We start from the raw sequence: 20,177 nt of genomic DNA on the forward strand, positions 1-20,177 counted from the left end.
CCACAGGGGAGAGATAGCCAAGGCAGAGACCTGGCCCTTGGGACCCTGGATCACGACTGAAATGCAAAAACTAAAAGGAGGAGAATAATATTAAAGCTGTACCGTAAGATTCAAATCTAACGACACATCTTCAGCTTCTTTCTCCTCCTTATTGAGGAGTGAATATCAGCTCCTTAAACATGGTATAAAGAAGTACAAAGAAACCTGTGAGAACAAATACTCTCCAGACACAGACTACCAGACACAGCAGATGAATATACAGATAAATGACCCTGACGTCTTATATCTTGGGGAAATTTACAATGACAGGAGTCCCATTATTTGCTTCCCAACAGTGATGAACTCAACACACAAAAGCGAGTCTTCATAATTCACTCTCTGAAAGCCAATCACTGCTTAGGATGGACTCCCCCATAGCCATGTCTATGTGTTCTTACTGTTTTTAGGCCATATACTGTCACCATGTGATAGCTATACAGAGAGTCACCTTTAGTCTACTATAAGATACTATTTTAATAGAACATTAGATAAAAACTTTAGGTTAACTCCAAAATAAGAGCATTCTCAGAATCATTAGTTGGAAAACCCCATCAATTTCATACATTACCAACTTCTTTTGTTATTGGGATTAACAGCACCTACCGGCAAAAATGGTTCCGTCCTGAACTCAAAATCATCAACTGGTAAATGGAAAAATTAAGGAAAAGGTCAACCAAAAAGACTTAATACATGAAGACCAAGCCTTATACTGCCATACCCGCAGCAGATCTCGAAGATGATATATGTATATACAGTACAGACCAAACGTTTGGGCACACCTTCTCATCTCTAGAACTAATAAGAGGAGACTTTGTGCAGCAGACCTTCATGGTAAAATAGCTGCTAGGAAACCACTGCTAAGGACAGGCAACAAGCAGAAGAGACTTGTTTGGGCTAAAGAACACAAGGAATGGACATTAGACCAGTGGAAATCTGTGCTTTGGTCTGATGAGTCCAAATGTGAGATCTTTGGATCCAACCACCGTGTCTTTGTAGAAAAGGTGAACGGATGGATTCTACATGCCTAGTTCCCACCGTGAAGCATGGAGGAGGAGGTGTGATGGCGTGGGGGGGCTTTGCTGGTGACACTGTTGGGGATTTCTTCAAAATTGAAGGCATACTAAACCAGCATGGCTACCACAGCATCTTGCAGCGGCGTGCTATTCCATCCGGTTTGGGTTTAGTTGGACCATCATTTATTTTTCAACAGGACAATGATCCCAAACACACCTCCAGGCTGTGTAAAGGCTATTTGACTAAGAAGGAGAGTGATGGGATGCTGCACCAGATGACCTGGCCTCCACAGTCACCAGACCTGAACCAAATCGAGATGGTTTAGGGTGAGCTGGACCGCAGAGTGAAGGCAAAAGGGCTAACAAGTGCTAAGCATCTCTGAGAACTCCTTCAAGACTGTTGAAAAACATTTCCGGAGACTACCTCTTGAAGCTCATCAAGAGAATGCCAAGAGTGTGCACAGCAGTAATCAAAGCAAAAGGTGGCTACTTTGAAGAACCTAGAATATAAGACATATGTTCAGGTGTTTCATACTTTTTTGTTAAGTGTTCCATTCCACATGTTTTCATTCACAGTTTTGATGTCTTCAATGTGAATCTACAATTTTTAGAGTCATGAAAATAAAGAAAACTCTATGAATGAGGCGTGTCCAAACTTTTGGTCTGTACTGTATATGTGTGTATATATATATATATATATATATATATATATATATATATATATATATACACACACACACACGTACGTACGTACTGTATATATGCTCACACTCCTCAAGATTGAAATTGCAACACCAAGAGTGAAAGGTTGTGGAATTCTGGAAATCATAGGATTGATAGACATTATTAGACGGTTATTGCTTACAGATGATAAAAAAATGGAAACATTTGCAAAACATCTCAATTTATTCAGTATTTCGCATGAGCGCCACACGCAGAAATCCCCACACTTACAGCCCTTGGCTGCTCTCAATGAGGTTATTAATGGTTGTCTGAGGAATTTTCAGTTGCTGAATGCACTTGGGAGCAAAAATCATCAAGCCATGCAGGCAGCTCACAGTAGCACCAGCAAAATGTGGCATGGCGTTGTCATGTTGAATCATCTCTTAGGGCACTCTGGAACAATGGCCGCACCACCTAGGCAATCTTAGGCCAAGCTGTTAGTCTACCTGGAATAAAGACTAGAGGGATTTGGCTACTGTACATTATTCCACCCCAAACCATAATCACAGGAGTAGGCCTGGTCTGGCATTCACTTCTGAAGGCCTCTTTATAGCATTACCCATGTGGTCTTTAATCCAACTTTTAGAAATAGTTGTGTCCAAAGCAAAAGTAGGACTCATGAATGAAAAGGATAGACCTCCATTCTGGTCTCCATTGCTCTATTCCAGCCTACATCTGGAGACCTCATGGCAACGGCATGAAGAGGCCTTACAAGGGAACAGTCACACCGGTCCTACTCTACTAACGGACTATTGTGTGGAATGACACAATACATAGAAATCGGACGACTCTATTTTTCATCCCAGATATATTAATATATCTGCGTTACATTGATTTGGTCATAGAACCGGTGGTAAGGCCATTTCTCTAAGGCGTCCAAGGAGCCATTTTTCAACACAACAACACTAGGCCTGTTGCTTATGGTACTTTGAGAAGCCAGTGTAGCCTAAATATCCTACCATGACCTACCTTCAGTATCTTTTAACTTGTTTCTCATAAAACACATCTGGCATGTCATTGGTCGGCAATTCCATAGAGAGCTGCCAGCAGCGGATCTTGATGATTTGTACATTCGGCAGCAGACTATTCCTCAGACAACTGTTAATAACTTCATTAATAGCATGACAAGGCGTGTAAGTGCGGGGATTTCTGTGTGTGACTCTCATACTTACTTGATACTGAACAAATGAGATTTTTACGAAAAAATAAAAATTAATTTATTCATAATTTGCATTTGATTAACATGTCTATCCATCCTGTGATTTCCATAATTCCATGACTTTTCTAATGTCATCTGCCCCAAAAGTCATATATTTTCATTGAATACTGTACATAATTTTAATATTACGAACAGAACTTCACTTTATATTATGAAAATGCTAATAATAGTAATTTTCCTACTTGGCCGACCCTTGCCATTCATTACAATGGGACCCATACAAAGTTTGGAAACTGTGACCACTTTCAACAAACAGACGCTGTTGTCACTGTCGCCATACGTATTTGGTAATCAATTATTTCTATTTTCAGAAGCTTAACACAGTTTTAAGGGCAAAGTGGTACTGCAGTGCTCAGCAGGCGCAAAGCGAATTTAATTAGAATGGCATTTATGAACAGAGCAACATATTTCCATTCGAAAACACAGTCAAAGGATATCCAACTTCAAGGTTGTAGCTGTCTCAATCCGGACCTGGAAGACAAGAACACAAGAGATAAAACAAATCACTGTTATTAAAGATGCCAGTCATGTGGCATTACTACAGCATTATGTAAATACGTTTCAACAGGGTTAATACACAGATTTCGGAAGATTTAGAAAGAAACAAAAAGTTGTTACAAATAAATTGCTATATGCCTCTTATTGGCAAATCACGCTTGTTTTCTCTAGAAAAGTAATCACTGTATTATATCAAAATGGCCAAAGTCTTGATATACTGAAACAGACCGAACCTGGAAGGTGGGTGCCTGTGAGCATGTGCAGTAAGATGTTTTACCCTCTCGCTTAATAATGTACATGAAGATGTGCACCCAGTGGGTAGTCTAATATTGGGAGATACCAGCGGTGCTGAGGTAAGAAGAGGCTTCTCACACTGCTGTCCACCCTGTCTATCTGATATAATATTAGAGATACCCATGGTGCAAAGGTAAGAAGAGGCTGCTCACACTGCTGTCCAGGCTGTCTACCTGATCCAATATTGGAGATACCTGCAGTGCTGAGGTAAAAAGTGGCTGCTTACACTGCTGTCCACCCTGTCTATCTGATATAATATTAGAGATACCCATGGTGCTAAGGTAAGAAGAGGCTGCTCACACTGCTCTGTGTATCTAATCCAATATTGGAAATACCCAAAGTGCTGAGGTAAGAAGAGGCTTCTCACACTGCTGTCCACCCTGTCTATCTGATATAATATTAGAGATACCCATGGTGCTAAGGTAAGAAGAGGATGCTCACACTGCTGTCCAGGCTGTCTACCTGATCCAATATTGGAGATACCTGCAGTGCTGAGGTAGGAAGTGGCTGCTCACACTGCTGTCTGCCCTGTGTATCTAATCCAATATTGGAAATACCCAAAGTGCTGAGGTAAGAAGTGGCTGCTCACACTGCTGTCCTGTCTATCTGATTGAAAATTGGAGATACCCGCTGTGCAGAGGTAAGAGGCTGCTCACAGTGCTGTCCACCCTATCTTCTCTAATATTGGAGATACCCGCAGTGCTAAGGTAAGAAGAGCCTGCTGACCGAGCTCTACATCCTGTCTTATCTAATGTTGGAGATACCTGCAACACTACGGTAAGAAGAGGCAGCTCACACTGCTGTCCAACCTGTCTTTTTGATCTAATACCTTAGATACCAAAAGTGTAAATTTAAAGAGAATCTATCAGCAAAATGTAGGGGCAGAGTCCTCTATTACATTGTTTAAATAAAAATTGTTTTTCTCTGCTGCAAATCTTCTAGTTCTCTGAATACTGAGCTATTATTACAACAATATTATATTTTTCCCTTGTGGCCTCATGCAGGGAAGTTGCCTAAAGGCCCTTAAACTTCTGAATAATATGTGCAACTGTAGTAACATGAAGCTCAAACTTCTTGTTGGTAGATGGTCTTATAGCCTTTACCTTTAACATATTTGGATATAATTTATTTTTTTCTAATCTCCTGAGACAACTCTCTCTTTAGCTTTCTTTGGTCCATATCCAGTGTAATATACACCATAATTGTAAACAGTACAGTGACTACTTTTCACCCTTTAAATAGGCAGACTGACAGAAAACAAGTTTATAGACACCTGGTATGCTAATTACAGGACACACTTAAGTATAAAATATCCCTATAGTCACAATATTTTCATTCTTTTCTAGAGATACTACCACTACCATTTTTGTCTAGGTCATTTTCATAGTTTTTCAAAATTTTCTATTGAATTACAATTTTAAAACAATGTTGTTGATATTAAGTAAATTTAAACTGAAAATTACTTTTGTTACATTTAAGGGATTTCAGAGACCATTGTGGGTTTTTCTTACTTTACCTGAAGTGTACCAACAATTTCATCCATGTGTGTAACTAATACACAATTTTATAACAGAGTAAACAAAAGTGGATAACTCTTTTAGGCTGGATTCACACGATGGTATGGCATCCGATGTGAGTGCATCGGATGTGATATGCTAATTGAACCCCGGCTACGAAGCCGGGTGTCATGGAACTGTGATCTGATCCTGCGGTCGGATTACAATGCGGAAGACAGAGAGGGATTAATCTCCCCATCTCCTCTATTGTCAGTTGATACGATTATCGCACTGCACTCCGGAGTCATCCGAGTACAGTCTGATGTTTCACTCGCACCCATAGACTTGTATGGGTGAGAGTGACACGGCTCTTGCTGACAATCGCACGATGCTGCGACTTTTCTCTCATCCAGAATCTTAAGAGGAAAAAGCTCACCATCTGCTCTCCCTCATTGAATAACATTGCTCAGAGTGAAATGCGAGATTTTCTCGCATTGCACTCGTCCAATTCATACGCTCATGTGAGCGAACCCTTAGTTACAGTATTTGATTATTGTCATTAGTATTTGTGTCACAGATCCTGTACTTTAGGTTATGGCCTTTCGCTGTGGCAAGCCATGAGGACAAAACTGTACATATCTGCAATGAACTAATGGCCCTACAAATGTAAAACAAAATCATCCAGACAAGAGTTAAGCCTCAGAATGTGGTCACACATTAAAGAGGACCAACCACCAAGATTTTCATATATAAACTAAATCCAGTGCTATAATGGTGCTATCATGCTGATTCTATACATATCTTTAGTTGTGAGATCGGATGTATAATTTCTGAATTACAGGCAAGTAAAGATTGTGAAATGCACTGTTACTTGATTGATAGGTGCAATATACTATCTAATAGGTGGGTCGGGTTTTGCTAGTTATTCCTGCCCCTGTCTGCCTGCCTGTCCTTCCTCCCCCTGTCCTTCCTCCCTCCTTCTCCTGTAATAACAGAAACTGGGGGAGGAAGGACAGCCTGGCAGCCAGGGGTGGGAATAACTAGCAAACCCAACCCACCTAGTAGATATTTCTGCAGCACATATCAATCAAGTAACAGTGCATTTCACAAACTTTACTTGCCTATATTTTGGAATACATCTGATACATACATATAGCACTGGCTTTAGTTTACATATGAAAATCCTGGTGGTTGGCCCTCTTTAAGGCTGATGTCACACTTGCGAGTGACTCACGCAAGGATAGAGTTGGATCCACCGGCATGGCCTTCTGCTCTCTGGACAGGATGGTGCAGCTGCATAGACATACCCTCCGGTGAGCGGCAGGCAAGTGCGACACCAGCCTTCGACTTCTCTACTACAAAATCATATTCACTGAGGCAGGTTAGGATAAATAGAGATGTTTCTAATGATCCGCGTTACGTTGCAGTCTCCAATCCTGTATAGCTTACACAGAGAATATATAGGTGTTGTGTGTATCAGACATGATGACATTGGTAAGGGGAAGATTTGACAGGTAGACATTAGCTAATTAGACTGTTTATAAATAGCAGACTTGGATATATAGACGAAACGTGACTGCACAATGACTACATTTAAGCTGAAATATGTACGGTTCATGATGGCATTAATGCAATAGAGCGGCACACGCTTATCAGCTTCCATGCGACGCTTATCTTTAAATGTTTTAATTAATGGCACGATTAATTGTGTTTAACAGCACAGAGTTTGTCCTCCGCTATCTGCACGTCTCCGCACAACTAAATCCTCCCGACTTCCCATTCTAAATTAACTACACAGATGCAATGACATTTTAGAGGTGCGAGGATTTTTTTTTAATCAGATTATGTTTTAATATCACCATAGAAAGAACGGAACATTTTGGACCACGGAAAATTTACATATCCCAGTCTGTCAGTGTTAAATTAGCAGATTAAAAAAATATTCTGATGAAGGTAAGAAACAGATGGGACATTGCAAAATATGTAAATGATCAGTAATGACATAAAGACCACACTCTGCTATCCGCTGCTGGCTCGGGCAAACACCAGCCATCAAATTCTGGGGAACAGGGAACGTTGGGGCAAATGTCACATATAGAAAGAGCGAAATTCTATAAATTTGTTAAACAGTATATATCTTGTGCCATGAAAAGTGTAAAATTTATCCAAATATTAAAATCAAAGTTCCAGAAATCCTGCTAATCTAGCGAGGGATTAAAAGGAGCTACAGATCCCCAGGCACCATGATATGAGGGGCTGCTGAAAAGTCTTTGGCTTTACCCAGAAAGAAACTAGATAGGATGATGAAACTTTCCATTTATTCCACATCCTCTCCACTGAAGTCACCACACTTCTTACATAGATATTCCAAGTTCTGTAAGCCTAGCAAAAAGAAGGATTTTGGTTGTGCCTCAAACCAGGCATCCGTAGCAGTCATGGCATCAGAAATGGTGTGAAATTTGGTACCCTTGAGGTGTTTCTTCAGGTTTTGAAACAGATAATAGTCGAAGGGATCTAGATCTGCTGAATAAGGTGGGTGGTCACTCAGCTGGAAGCCCAGCTCTGCCAGTTTTGCCGTGGTCGCTTGTGCAGTGTGAGCAGAGGCGTTGTCTTGCAGGAACCAGTTTCTTTGGACAGCTTGTCGCGCCTTTTGGTCTTCAGAGCTGTCTTCAATTGGTCCAAAAGTTCAATGTAATACCTTGCATTGATGGTGGAACCCTTTTGAAAGTAGTCCACTAGCAGCATGCCCTCCTTATCCCAGAACACAGACGCCATCACCTTAGTGGCTGATTTTTGCACCCTGAACTTCTTTGGATGAGGAGAACCACGGTGCCTCCACTCTTTTGACTGCTCCTTGTTTTCAGAGTCATAGAAATAAATCCAGGTCTCATCCATAGTGACCAGTCGATCCAGGAACTTATCAGTCCGGAAACGCTGACAAATGGACCCGGAAGTTTTCACTCGCATGCTTCTCTAATCTGGTGTCAAACATTTGGGAACCCACTTTGCAGATAGCTTCCTCATGTCCAAATGTTCATGGATAATGACACAAACACATTCACAGGAAATCCCCATGATGTCTGCTATTGCTTTAGCTGAAATTTGTGGATTCTCCAGTATGAGGTTGTGCACAGCATCAACGATCTCCAGAACAACAACCACACTCGGTGGTCCAGGATGTTCCTTATCATTGGTGCTGAAGTGGTCCATTTTCAATTTGGCAACCCAGTTCTTAACTGTGGAATATGAAGGGCATTGATCCCCCAATGTCTGCGACATATCACCATGAATATCCTTTGTGGACTTTCCTTGCAGAAACAAGAGTTTTATCACTCCTCTGCTCTCAGTTGCATTGAATATAGCATTTGACTTTGCCATTTTGTTTTCCCGCGTGCATAGAACACTGTTGCCATAGGCAACAAACACAAAATTCTGAAAACATAAATTAGATACATAAAGCTTTCATGTGATGTAAAATTCATCACCATAGAAACAAAAAAATATCACTAAGCCAAAGACTTATCAGCAGCCCTTCAGACAGAGCAGATGCAACTGAGCATAAAAAGACTTATCATAACTTGTATTTTATCCATTTACATCTCTGCTTTTTTAAAGCTTAGGAGTCCAGTGGGCAGTTTTACACAGTGACAGGCTTTCCCACATGACTGTGCTGCAGAGATAGCTGTCAGTCACTGAGTAGTACCACCCACTGGAATCCGAAGCATAAAAAAAAAGTTTTAAAAGTATAACATATAAATTATACTGGACCGTTTTCTACAAAAAACCTTTAATGGGAATCTGTCAGCAGGTTTTTGCTATGTAAGCTGAAGACAGCATGCTGCAAGGGTTAACACATACAATTCAGGGATGCCTGCCTGTACTGCTATACAATATCACCTGTAATAGCTCCAACTTGGCCTAATATAATACATTATTGATTTTAGCAGCTTACTTCAAAATATATACATTTTCACCCCCGTGAAGGTGACGAAACGCGCGTCGGAGGCGGGAAGCAGACACACAAGCCAGGAGATTATTGTTTAAGTAAGTGCACAGTATTAAGTGGGCATTAGTGAAATATATTATAGTGGTGAAAATGTATATACTTTGAAGTAAGCTCCAAAATCAATAATGTATTATATTAGGCCAAGTTGGAGCCATTACAGGTGATATTGTATAGCAGTACAGACCACTTAATAGATTGTTTTAGTAAAGCAATTTTTACCACTATTTAATTGAGATTGTTATAGGTACAATTATATATTCATTATATTCTATTTATTCTTGTACTTTGTATTTAATATGTATCATTAATATTGTTGAGATCTATGGTTATTTATTGATGTTTATTACACATGTATTTATGAGAATTATTCAATATATTGGCTTTGTTTGTCTGCTTCCACACTGGTGGTATTGTCCTTTTTTATCATGTTTTTAAAAAAAATATTTTTTTTTTAATAAAAATATTAAGTTTTAAAATCCTACTATTGAAATAGTGTCTATTTGATTCATATTTTTTGGGGGTCTTTGTGTAGATGGAGAATATTGAATCTATTTTTGATTAGATAACTATGATGACACCGCTATAAGTGAGAGATTTTTGATTATAGTATATATAGTGTCTCTAGATCAGACACACAATGTGTATAAAAGGATAGCAGGGCACAGTACTAACCGTACTGCCCTGTACGGTGGCTCAGTGTAACCACACTGACCTAGGAGCACTCTGTGCTTACCGCACTGTATAGCGGTATGGATAAAGATCAGCTGCCCTCTAAAACAACAGCCACAGAAGAGAAGAGGATAGAAAAGACGCCATTCAATCGGTCTAGCCTGATAGTATGTGTGCTAACCACACCTAAGCCCTACACTCAGAAAGTATATGCCTAACCAGCAATCACAGAGCAATGGGCGGGTAGAACTCGCTTAACCAGTGGACACACACAGGCTATAGACCGCATTGCGCCTATAATGCCTACCGCTATAGCACTCAGGAGGAGAGCACATGCACGGGCATCTAGCACATGCATGGACAGAAACGACTGAGCACTCACATGTGCGCTTCAGGGCTTTTCATAACTTAGTCACCCGTCCACAAGATGGTGGCGCCCATAGCCAGCCCGAACCTCGGCCAATAGCGCTACAGAGCGTCATCAGTGATGTCACCCAGTACCAATAATAAGATAGCATGTCAGCAGTGATGTCACCTCAGCCACTCCGCTGCTGCCATGTGGCGAACATGCTCATTGAGGCCTATTCCGGACTTGTGCAGTAGCTGCTTTTTGGAATTTAGTCCCTGAACCATAGAAAGTTCTCCTCACAGACTGTGAAGCTGCCAGACGACTAGAACGTCGCAATGAAGGGCCAGATGAGAAAGACGACGACCGAGGCACGGCAGCACCTCGGCCCGTAACAGTCATCCACATGGCCCCCTCCCCTGATTGACTCACTGTGAATGTACAAATCTCTATTAAGAGCCTGGTGTGGGCGGGGGGTGGCTGTCTCAGCTCTGCTACATGGCTAAATCTAAAAATTATGACTGTCAAAATGGCTTCATCCAGAAATCTAAGTGATACATTTTTACATTCAGGGTCTCTTTGCCAACATAATCCTGCTCTAAGATGAGGTAGCAAAAACCTGCAGACAGATTCCCTTTAAATCAATCTGCTCAGTTATTCCTGCTCTATACCATGCTTCCCAGTTAGATCTGCCTGTACAATGTGACAGATTACCTGTAAGGGTACTTTCACACTTGCATTCAGCGCAGTCCGTCACTATGGAGAATAGAAAAGTCCGTTAACGCACTGCGCTATTCTCCATAGACTTGTATGGATGACGCACTGTGACGCAAGTGTCAGCGTTGCATCCACTGGACGACGCAGCGTTGTTATTTTGACGCTGCGTCAGGTGCAAGGAACGCAGCATGTAACGTTTTTTTGAGTGGCGGAAACCTTTATTTTTCACTGCGCCTTGCTCATTTTTTTTTTTTTTTTTTAAATCACAGAAACTTTATTTTGTTTCTCGGTGACCGAACGTTCAGCTGAGCGCAAGGCCGCCGGCATGTGAGAGTGCGCAGCTGAGCGCCCGGCTGCCGGCTATTGAGAGCTCTCAGCTGAGCGCCTGGCCGCCGGCATGTGAGAGCTCTCAGCTGAGCACCCGGCCGCCGGCATGTGAGAGCTCTCAGCTGAGCGCCCGGCCTCCAGCATGTGAGAGCTCTCAGCTGAGCGCCCGGCCTCCAGCATGTGAGAGCTATCAGCTGAGCGCCCGGCCGCCGGCATGTGAGAGCTCTCAGCTGAGCGCCTGGCCTCCAGCATGTGAGAGCTTTCAGCTGAGCGCCCGGCCGCCGGCATGTGAGAGCTCTCAGCTGGACGCCCGGCCACCGGCATGTGAGAGCACTCAGCTGAGCGCCCGGCTGCCGGCATGTGAGAGCGGTCAGCTTAGCGCCCGGCCGCCGGCATGTGAGAGCTCTCAGCTGAGCGCCCGGCCGCCGGCATGTGAGAGCAATCAGCTTAGCGCCCAGCCGCCGGCATGTGAGAGCACTCAGCTGAGCGCCCGGCTACCGGCATGTGAGAGCGATCAGCTTAGCGCCCGGCTACCGGCATGTGAGAGCACTCAGCTGAGCGCCCGGCCACTGGCATGTGAGAGCACTCAGCTGAGCACCCGGCTGCCAGCATGTGAGAGCGATCAGCTGAGCGCCCGGCCACCGGCATGTGAGAGCACTCAGCTGAGCGCCCGGCCACCGGCATGTGAGAGCACTCAGCTGAGCGCCCGGCTGCCAGCATGTGAGAGCGATCAGCTGAGCGCCCGGCCGCCAGGTGATCAGCTGATCGTTCACAATAGTCTGCTGCCGGTAAAACTGTAAAGAAGAAAAAAAAAATAAATAAAAACAAAGAAAGCTTTCTGTTGTTTTGTACGATCCGTTGCATCCGTTGTGCCATTATATGCAACGCATCCGTCACACAACGCAATGCAACGGATGCCGTTCAATGCAAGTGTGAAACTAGCCTTAGGCTGTGTTATGACGATCAGGGTTCACAGCGTTTTGGGTACAGTGTGTTTTCACTGCGTCCAAAACGCTGGCCAAGACTCGTGGCCCCGCAGATTAGGACAGTGGGTCTTGATCGTGTGCACATACCCCAAGGGTTGTATGAGGTTAGAAAAAAAATAGTCTACTTTTTCACTACTGGTTGTGTCTTGTAATTCAGATCTGCTGCACTCAGAGGAATGGGGCCGAGCTGCAATACCAGACACTGCCCATGGATAATGGTGGCGCAATTTCTGCAACCAAAAGCAGTTATTTAGTTCTAATGCCAGACTCTTCTTTTATTCTTTTCAATAAATTACCTATGAGTCTTTAAAGTGATCTCCAGAGCAATCTTGGCACGGCAGGTTCAGCGCTGGTGGCAGCATTACATTGCCATGCAGGTATGACTATAGCATTATGGCATGTTCTCATTGGCATGCCTACAGTGATATATGATTACAGCTTTCATCCCCAGTAAAGTGTATAAAGAGACATGGCTGTGGATGGATGGAAGCAAGCGCTGGATCTTGATTTACACGAGAGGCAGACAACGGCTTCATCCGTGTTTAATATTGCAGGTAAGAATGACCAGAGTGCACTGTACTGCGATGATGGATGGGAGAAAGAAAGGTTATATAGTGGTGCTCGGAATATTCCAATATACATATTTCCCCCAAGACATAACCCACGTAAAGCCTGGATTAGAGAAAAGCGGACAAACAGCTGAGGTCTGAAGATCAAACTGAGACAAGTGTATCATGACATCTCGTGCGTTCAGCTAAATCCAACTATTTTCAACTGAGTAATCGCCACAAGTCTTCCATACCTTAAAGGGAATCTGTCACCAGGTTTTTGCTCCCCATCTGAGAGCCGCATAATGTAGAGACGGAGACCCTGATTCCAGCGATGTGTCACTTACTGAGCTGTATGCGGTCATTGTGATAAAATCAATGTTTTCTCTGCTGCAGATCTAGGAGTTATACAGAGCTCAAGAATATGCTGGACTACCTGCAGCACACCAAGTAGTCCAGTAATGATAATCTACTGCTGAATAATCAGTGATTTTATAAAAACTACACTAAGCAGCCCAGTAAGTGACACATCGCTGGAATCAGGATCTCTACCCCTACATTATGCAGCCCTTAGATCGGGGAGCAAAAATCTGGTGATAGATTTTCTTTAAAGGATATCCATACTTTCAAATAATTTATGAAACTACACTTAAATAATACTGCTTCTGCCCATTATATGACACAAAATACACACAGAACAGAGAGAACAGTAAATGGGCCCTTTTAAGTCAAGTGCCTCATCATAATGCACAATTATCCCTGCGATTGAGGTGGGTATGGTTACCCTCACCTCATGGGCACCTATGCAGTTGCACAGGCAGCACCAATGATATGTTCACCCCTGATTCTACATTTTCACTAGTTTTCCACTCTGCATAACTGTAAAAGTCCGGATCCACAAGAGTTCAGAAGAATCCAGGCACCGACCACAGAGTTCTGTGGGAACAGAGGGTAACGATCTGGATCTGGCAACTGGAGTAAAAAAAAATAAAAAGAAAGGAAAAAGCAGGAGCTTCATACTTACTGGTCTCTGCGCGGCTGTAACTTCACTTCCAGGTCACTCACATTCCTACCGGGGCCGCTCATTAACCTCATGCATGCGCACTGCTTCCCCCGTCCAGGGATAGTCCCAGCATCTCTGATTGGTTGCAGTCAGACAGCACCCCCAGCCTGTGTGACAGCGTGTCTGCCTGCAATCAATCTCAGGAACCATTGCTATTGGGAGCCCCCCAGCCTAAAAATAGCAGTCTGTAGCTGCCCAGGATTGTCGCATCTATTAGATGTGACAATCCTGGAACTTTACCCGGCGCATCCCGATTGCCCTTGTGCAACAGGGATAATAAAGTTGCTCACAGCAGCCACTAAGCCCTAGATTAGTAATGGGAGGTATCTACGAGACCTCTTCCATTACTAATCTGTAAGTGAAAAGAAATAAACACAAACACTGAAAAATCCTTTATTTAAAAATAAAATACAAACAAACACACAGTCTTTTACCAATTTATTAACCCCAAAAACAGCCCTGCGGGTCTGATGTAATCCATACGAGGTCCCATGATGATTTCAGCTCTGCAACATACATACTGAAGGCACAGTGTGCGGGCACAAAACATGACTACACGCTATGGGCTTCAGGCAGAGAATGAATGAGCCGCAGTGGTGAGCAGTGACATCACTCAGGTTATTTGCGGTCACAGATGGAGGCTCTCACGGTCATACACCTGTGAAGGCAGGTAACCTGACCTCATTAACACTAGAACTACTGAGGTAGTCATTTTGACTACTTTGCACCATGTATTTCTATATAGGTGTCACGAGTCCAGTAGTTCCAGTGTTAAACTCAATGACCTCACCTCAGGTGAGGTCACAGAGTTCACAGACCTGCATATCTTGGCAGGAAACCACAGTTATTTTTGCCAAGAAATGCAGATTTGGTGCTATAATATGTATACAATATTTCTGCAAGAAATCTGCACCTTCTGGTAAAAACAAAGCATCAAAACATGATGCGGTTTTGATGCGATAGTGATACGATTTTTTGCTAGGAGATGCAGATTTGGTGCAGGAGTATGATGTATCAATTTCAGCACCAAATCTGCATCTCTTGGCAAAAAATGAACAAAAACTGTTTTGAAGTTGTTTCGGAGTGGTTTTCTACCAGGAGGTGCAAATATGGTGCTGAAATGTCTGAACCAGATTTCTGCACCAAATTTGCATCTCCATGTATATTAACCTCTTCACGACACATGACGTACTTGGTACGGTGTGAGGTTAATCACCACAGGCTGCTGTGGGCAGTCCGTGGCGATCCACGGACATGTCAGCTGATTTCAACAGCTGATGTGTGCCTGCCAGGAACGAGTGCAATCGCGTTCCACCCACACCTACTAACTCATTACATCTTGCTGTCAACTTCTGACAGCGAGATATAACAGCACGCTGCCATAAGCATAACTTACCCACCCCCATCGGAAGTCACGTGACGTGATCACGTGACTTCCAGTGGTTGCCATGGTAGTACAGGGTCATGTGATGGCTCCTGTAGTCACTTTCTCTCACTACCAGCAGACTGCCATGTGTGAGAGGAGAGCAGCTTTTCTCCAGATCTTAGCTGTGTAGCTATGATCTGGAGAAATGGGAGAGCAATCAGACTGCTGATCATTATAGTCCCCTAGGGAGGACTAGGAAAATAAAAAAAATAAGTTGAAAAAAGTTTTAAAAAATTTAAAAAAATTAAAAAAAACAAAAAGTTCAAATCACCCCCCATTCGCCCCATTGAAAATTAAAGAGTTAAAAAAAATTAAAAATATATACACATATTTGGTATTGCCGTTTTCAGAAATGACCGATCTATCAAAATATAAAATCAATTAATCCAATCGGTAAACAATTTGAAACATCAAAATTACTTTTTTGGTCGCCGCAAAATTTACGCAAAATGCAATAACAGGCGATCAAAATGTAGCATCTGCGCAAAAATGGTACCGTTAAAAACGTCAGCCCGAGACAAAAAAAAAAAGTCGTCACTGAGCCATAGGTTTCGAAAAATGAGAACGCTAAGAGTTTTGGAAAATGGCACAAAAAGTACGCCACTTTTTTTGGACAAGCTTGTGAATTTTTTTTAACCCCTTAGATAAAAGTAAACCTGTACATGTTTGGTGTCCACAAACTCGCACCGACCTGAGACATCTCACCAACACATCAGTTTTATCATATAGTTATCATGGTGAATAAAATATCCCAAAAACTATTGTGCAATCGCACTTTTTTTTTTTTTTAAGTTTTTCCTCACTTGAATTTCTTTTTGCTGTTTTCCAGTACACTATATGGTACAACTTATGGTTTAATTTAAAAGTACAGCTTGTCCCGCAAAAAATAAAGCCTTCACATGACCAGATTGATTAATAAATAAAATAGTTACGGCTCTCGAAAGAATGGGAGCAAAAAAAACCAAAACAAAAACCTAAAATCGCCCAGGGTGAAGGGGTTAAAGTAACCACACATGACATTTTTTAATCAATCTATTGTGTCCAATGGTCTGAAAGATGATATCAGAGGAGAGAAGAATCGGACATTTTGAATTGGGAGTAATTTTTTTCCCCTCACTGCAGATAAGCTGCTGCAAGGGGTGTCCGCAGGGGCATAACAATCACGGTTGCAGAGGTCGTAACCATCTCTAGGCCCACGGTTACAAGAGCCAGCCGAACCCCAGTGCCTACTTCAGCTCGACCCTCGTGCACACATCCAAGTGAAATGCATCTAAGCACAGAGAACTGTCGGGTCATTGCACTGTAATACACACAGTGGTTGCCAGCTGCCGTCCGTACCGTGACTGAGGGTGACGCATGACCATGAGATCATGAGCCATGGCATGCATTCCCATGTGAGCTGCTGGCCACTGCGCGCTGGCTACAGAGGACGCTGAGAGATGAGGGAATGGAGAGAAGGTGAGTAAAATGTGTTTTTTTGTTTGTTTTTTAATTATGCATTAGACACAGAACAGGTACATATATACCAGGATGGAGCCCAGCATGAGGACATACATATCAAGACGGGCCCAAAATGAGCACATATATTCCAGGATGAGGAACATAAATTCCAGGATGGGGGACCTATATACCAGGATAGGTAACATATATACCAGGATGGGGACATATATATCAGGATGGGGGACCTATACACCAGCATGAGGACCTATATACCAGGATGAATACCTATATACCAGGATGGGGAACCTATATTCCAGGATTAGGAAATATATACCAGGATGGGGGACATAAATATGAGAATGGGGGACCTATATACCAGGATGAGGACCTATATACCAGGATGAGGACCTATATATCAGGATGAGGACCTATATACCAGGATGGGGACATTAATATCAGGATGGGGGACCTATATACCAAGAGGAGGACATATATACCAGGATGGGAAACATTAATACCAGGATGGGGATTTTATATTCCAGGATGGGAATTATATATTCCAGGGTGAAGGACATATATACCAGGATGGGGAACATATATACCAGGATGGCACAGTAAGGGGTGCAATTCAGATGTCTTTATAGGATTTAGAACGCTACATGGGTCCATACATCTGACCAATATGCGGGGGAGGGAAAACCATCTCCAAATTTTGCATACCAGGACCCATCGCACTATTTACGTCACTGGGTGTCCCGTAGGAGCTTACTCCCCTCTCACCATTGAAAACACAACAGCTTGGCCAAGCCGAACATACATGTGCATGAGGGAGTCAGAACAGATGGCAAAATGCTTCTTCAGCCAACAGCAATCTATGGGCACGGTGTGAATACCTTATTAATGAAAAGAAAACCCGTAATAAACTATATAGTTTTCAAGTAAATTGCTTCCGACAAATTAGCAAATATGACCAAGGCTGCAAGCAAGGAAAGGCGTCTCTTCAGAGAAACATATGTCAGACAATATCATCATGTTTTCGTGGCGGCCAGGACATGAGGAGTGTTCCAGCTCCGGAGCAGATAACTATTTAATTCCGATTTCCTTGCGAATATGGCAATTTATTTTCCAATTACCAAGTCAACAAAAAACATTATTGCACCCTTGGGTATGGTACTTGTGACGCATTCTATAGAACGAGGTGATAAGCAGACTACATTGTTAGCAGCAATAAAGACAGAAGACTTCAGAAGAGAACAAAGATGTATGACAACATAAACTGCGGGGAGAGAAGAAAGGGAGAGACAAAGACAAGGCGTCAGTGGCGGAGCAGAGGGGCAATAATGGCCGCGCACACGGATGCATTGTGCGTCTGATAAACCATTGGGGAAGTTGTGTTGTTGCCAGATTCAAAGTGAACCTCTTATATAAGAGACGCTTTATCAGTTTCCGCAGTCATGCTGGATTTCATTAAAAAGCAACAAAACACATTAACTTGCGTTCGTCGATCACCTGTCCTAAACCCCAGCAAGTTTCCGTTTTCTTCCTCCGACATATATTAATACTGGCAAGAACGAAATATGTGGAGATGAAAGACAAGAAAAAAAAATTAAGAACAAAACTGACGACTTTTTTTTTTTCCCTCGAAGAAAGGTTTCCTAATCCATGTAGTGTACGAACTGTCTTTGAAGAAATGTTTTTGTATAGTCGTATTGATCTCCGAGACGTAGAAGATTTGTCTCTGTACAGCTGCTGAGCGTAAAGCCAGAATTTAAGCCTCTCTCCTTTCTGCTATACAATTTCTCTCCCGAGCAGCCATTTCCTTAAATTATTCCGGCTCCTGCACGCTTTATTCCCTTCGCTTGCATGTTGTTATTGTATAAGCGTGAGCGCAGAGCCACATAAAACAAGTCTGGAGATCAGACAAGAAGTTTATACTGTAGCAGAGTCAATTAGTTATTCGTTTCGGAGGGTTCTGACGAGAAGAGGAAGTCTACTGTACAGAAGACAGACCTACTAAGTGTCCAGTACACGCCACTACATCTACCCCAAGTGGCAGGTCACCTAACGCCAAGCGTCCACAAGTGCCATCGTCTGGAACATACTCTAGAAACTCCTGAATTAAAGGATTGGTTCACTACTCTGCATTAGTGACCACATCCCTGTAAAACTGATAGGGAAGGCTTTTTCTAAATACCTTGATCAGCCAATTCTGCCTCTGAGTGGCGCTATTGCGGTCTGCTCATCCCTATGACGTGACCCCCGGGTCTCTATGACCTCTGGGATCCAGTGATGTCAGGTCAACTTTCAGTTGACAAGACATCACCAAGACCGGCCCCCATCTTCCTGAGTGACTGGGCTGTGGGCGGTGTTTCCCGCTCGTCACAGCCCAGCATCACAACCCAGCCTCACAGCCCAGCCTCACAGCCCAGCCTCACAGCCCAGCCTCAAAGCCCAGCCTCACAGCCCAGCCTCACAGCCCAGCCTCACAGCACAGCCTCACAGCCCAGCCTCACAGCCCAGCCTCACAGCCCAGCCTCACAGCCCAGCCTCACAGCCAAGCATCACAGCCAAGCATCACAGCCAAGCATTACAGCCCAGCATCACAACCCAGCATCACAGTCCAGCATCTCGTGCGCTCTCCTTCACTGAAGAGCGCCGCAAGCAGAAGCGAATCTGGGCTGTGATGAGCGGTGAAATTCTGCCCACAGCCCGGTCACTCAGGGAGAATTGGGCCAGCCTTGGTGATGTCAGGTCAAGTGGAAGTTGACGTGACATCACGGGATGCCAGATGTCACGGAGAACCGGGGGTCACTTCATGGGAATGAGCAGACCGCAAAAGCGCCGCTCACAGGCAGAATTGGCTGATCAAGGTATTTAGAAAAAGCCTTCCCTATCAGTTGTACAGAGATATGGTCACAATTGCAGAATAGTGAACCACCTCATTGACTGTAAGGCTATGCGCCCACAGGAGCTTGCTTCTGCGGATTTTGCCGCGAAAAACATGCGGATTTATCTGGATTTTCCTGATAAATCCGCAGTTTTCAGCAAGTACAGACACTCCCTATGTTATCCTATGGGACATGGGGAGTGTCTGTGTCCATGCTGCGGTATGTGCGGCTGCGGAATATGCTGCGGATGTCGCGCAGCCGCACATAACTGCATGTTAATTATTCCTGCGGAATTACCTGCGGAAATCCCAGCCCTCCACTATGGAGATAGAGGCCGGGACATCCGCAGGTAAATCGCATGAAAGTCCGCAGGTTTACCGCAGCTATATCGCTGTACTACCGCAGCTATAAATAGCTGCAGATGCTGGCGGGCAGCTGCGGTAAACCTGCGGCCGTACCTGCGGATATATCCGCAGGTA

General features: G+C 43.4%; 1 protein-coding gene across 1 annotated transcript in view; it reads right to left on the reverse strand.

Annotated features, from left to right (window-relative positions):
- IPO11 (importin 11) overlaps window positions 1-20,177 on the reverse strand; it is a 643,145-nt gene that overhangs the window by 381,318 nt on the left and 241,650 nt on the right. Inside the window, exons 17-18 of the mRNA XM_075326256.1 lie at window positions 3,432-3,465; window positions 643-683 (exon numbers count right to left, since the gene is read on the reverse strand). Coding sequence (XP_075182371.1) covers window positions 643-683; window positions 3,432-3,465 — 75 coding nt within the window. The remainder of the gene's footprint in view (window positions 1-642; window positions 684-3,431; window positions 3,466-20,177) is intronic.

The sequence above is a fragment of the Anomaloglossus baeobatrachus genome, chromosome 1 (assembly GCF_048569485.1).
Source record: "Anomaloglossus baeobatrachus isolate aAnoBae1 chromosome 1, aAnoBae1.hap1, whole genome shotgun sequence".
In the NCBI taxonomy this organism is placed as follows: Eukaryota; Metazoa; Chordata; class Amphibia; order Anura; family Aromobatidae; genus Anomaloglossus; species Anomaloglossus baeobatrachus.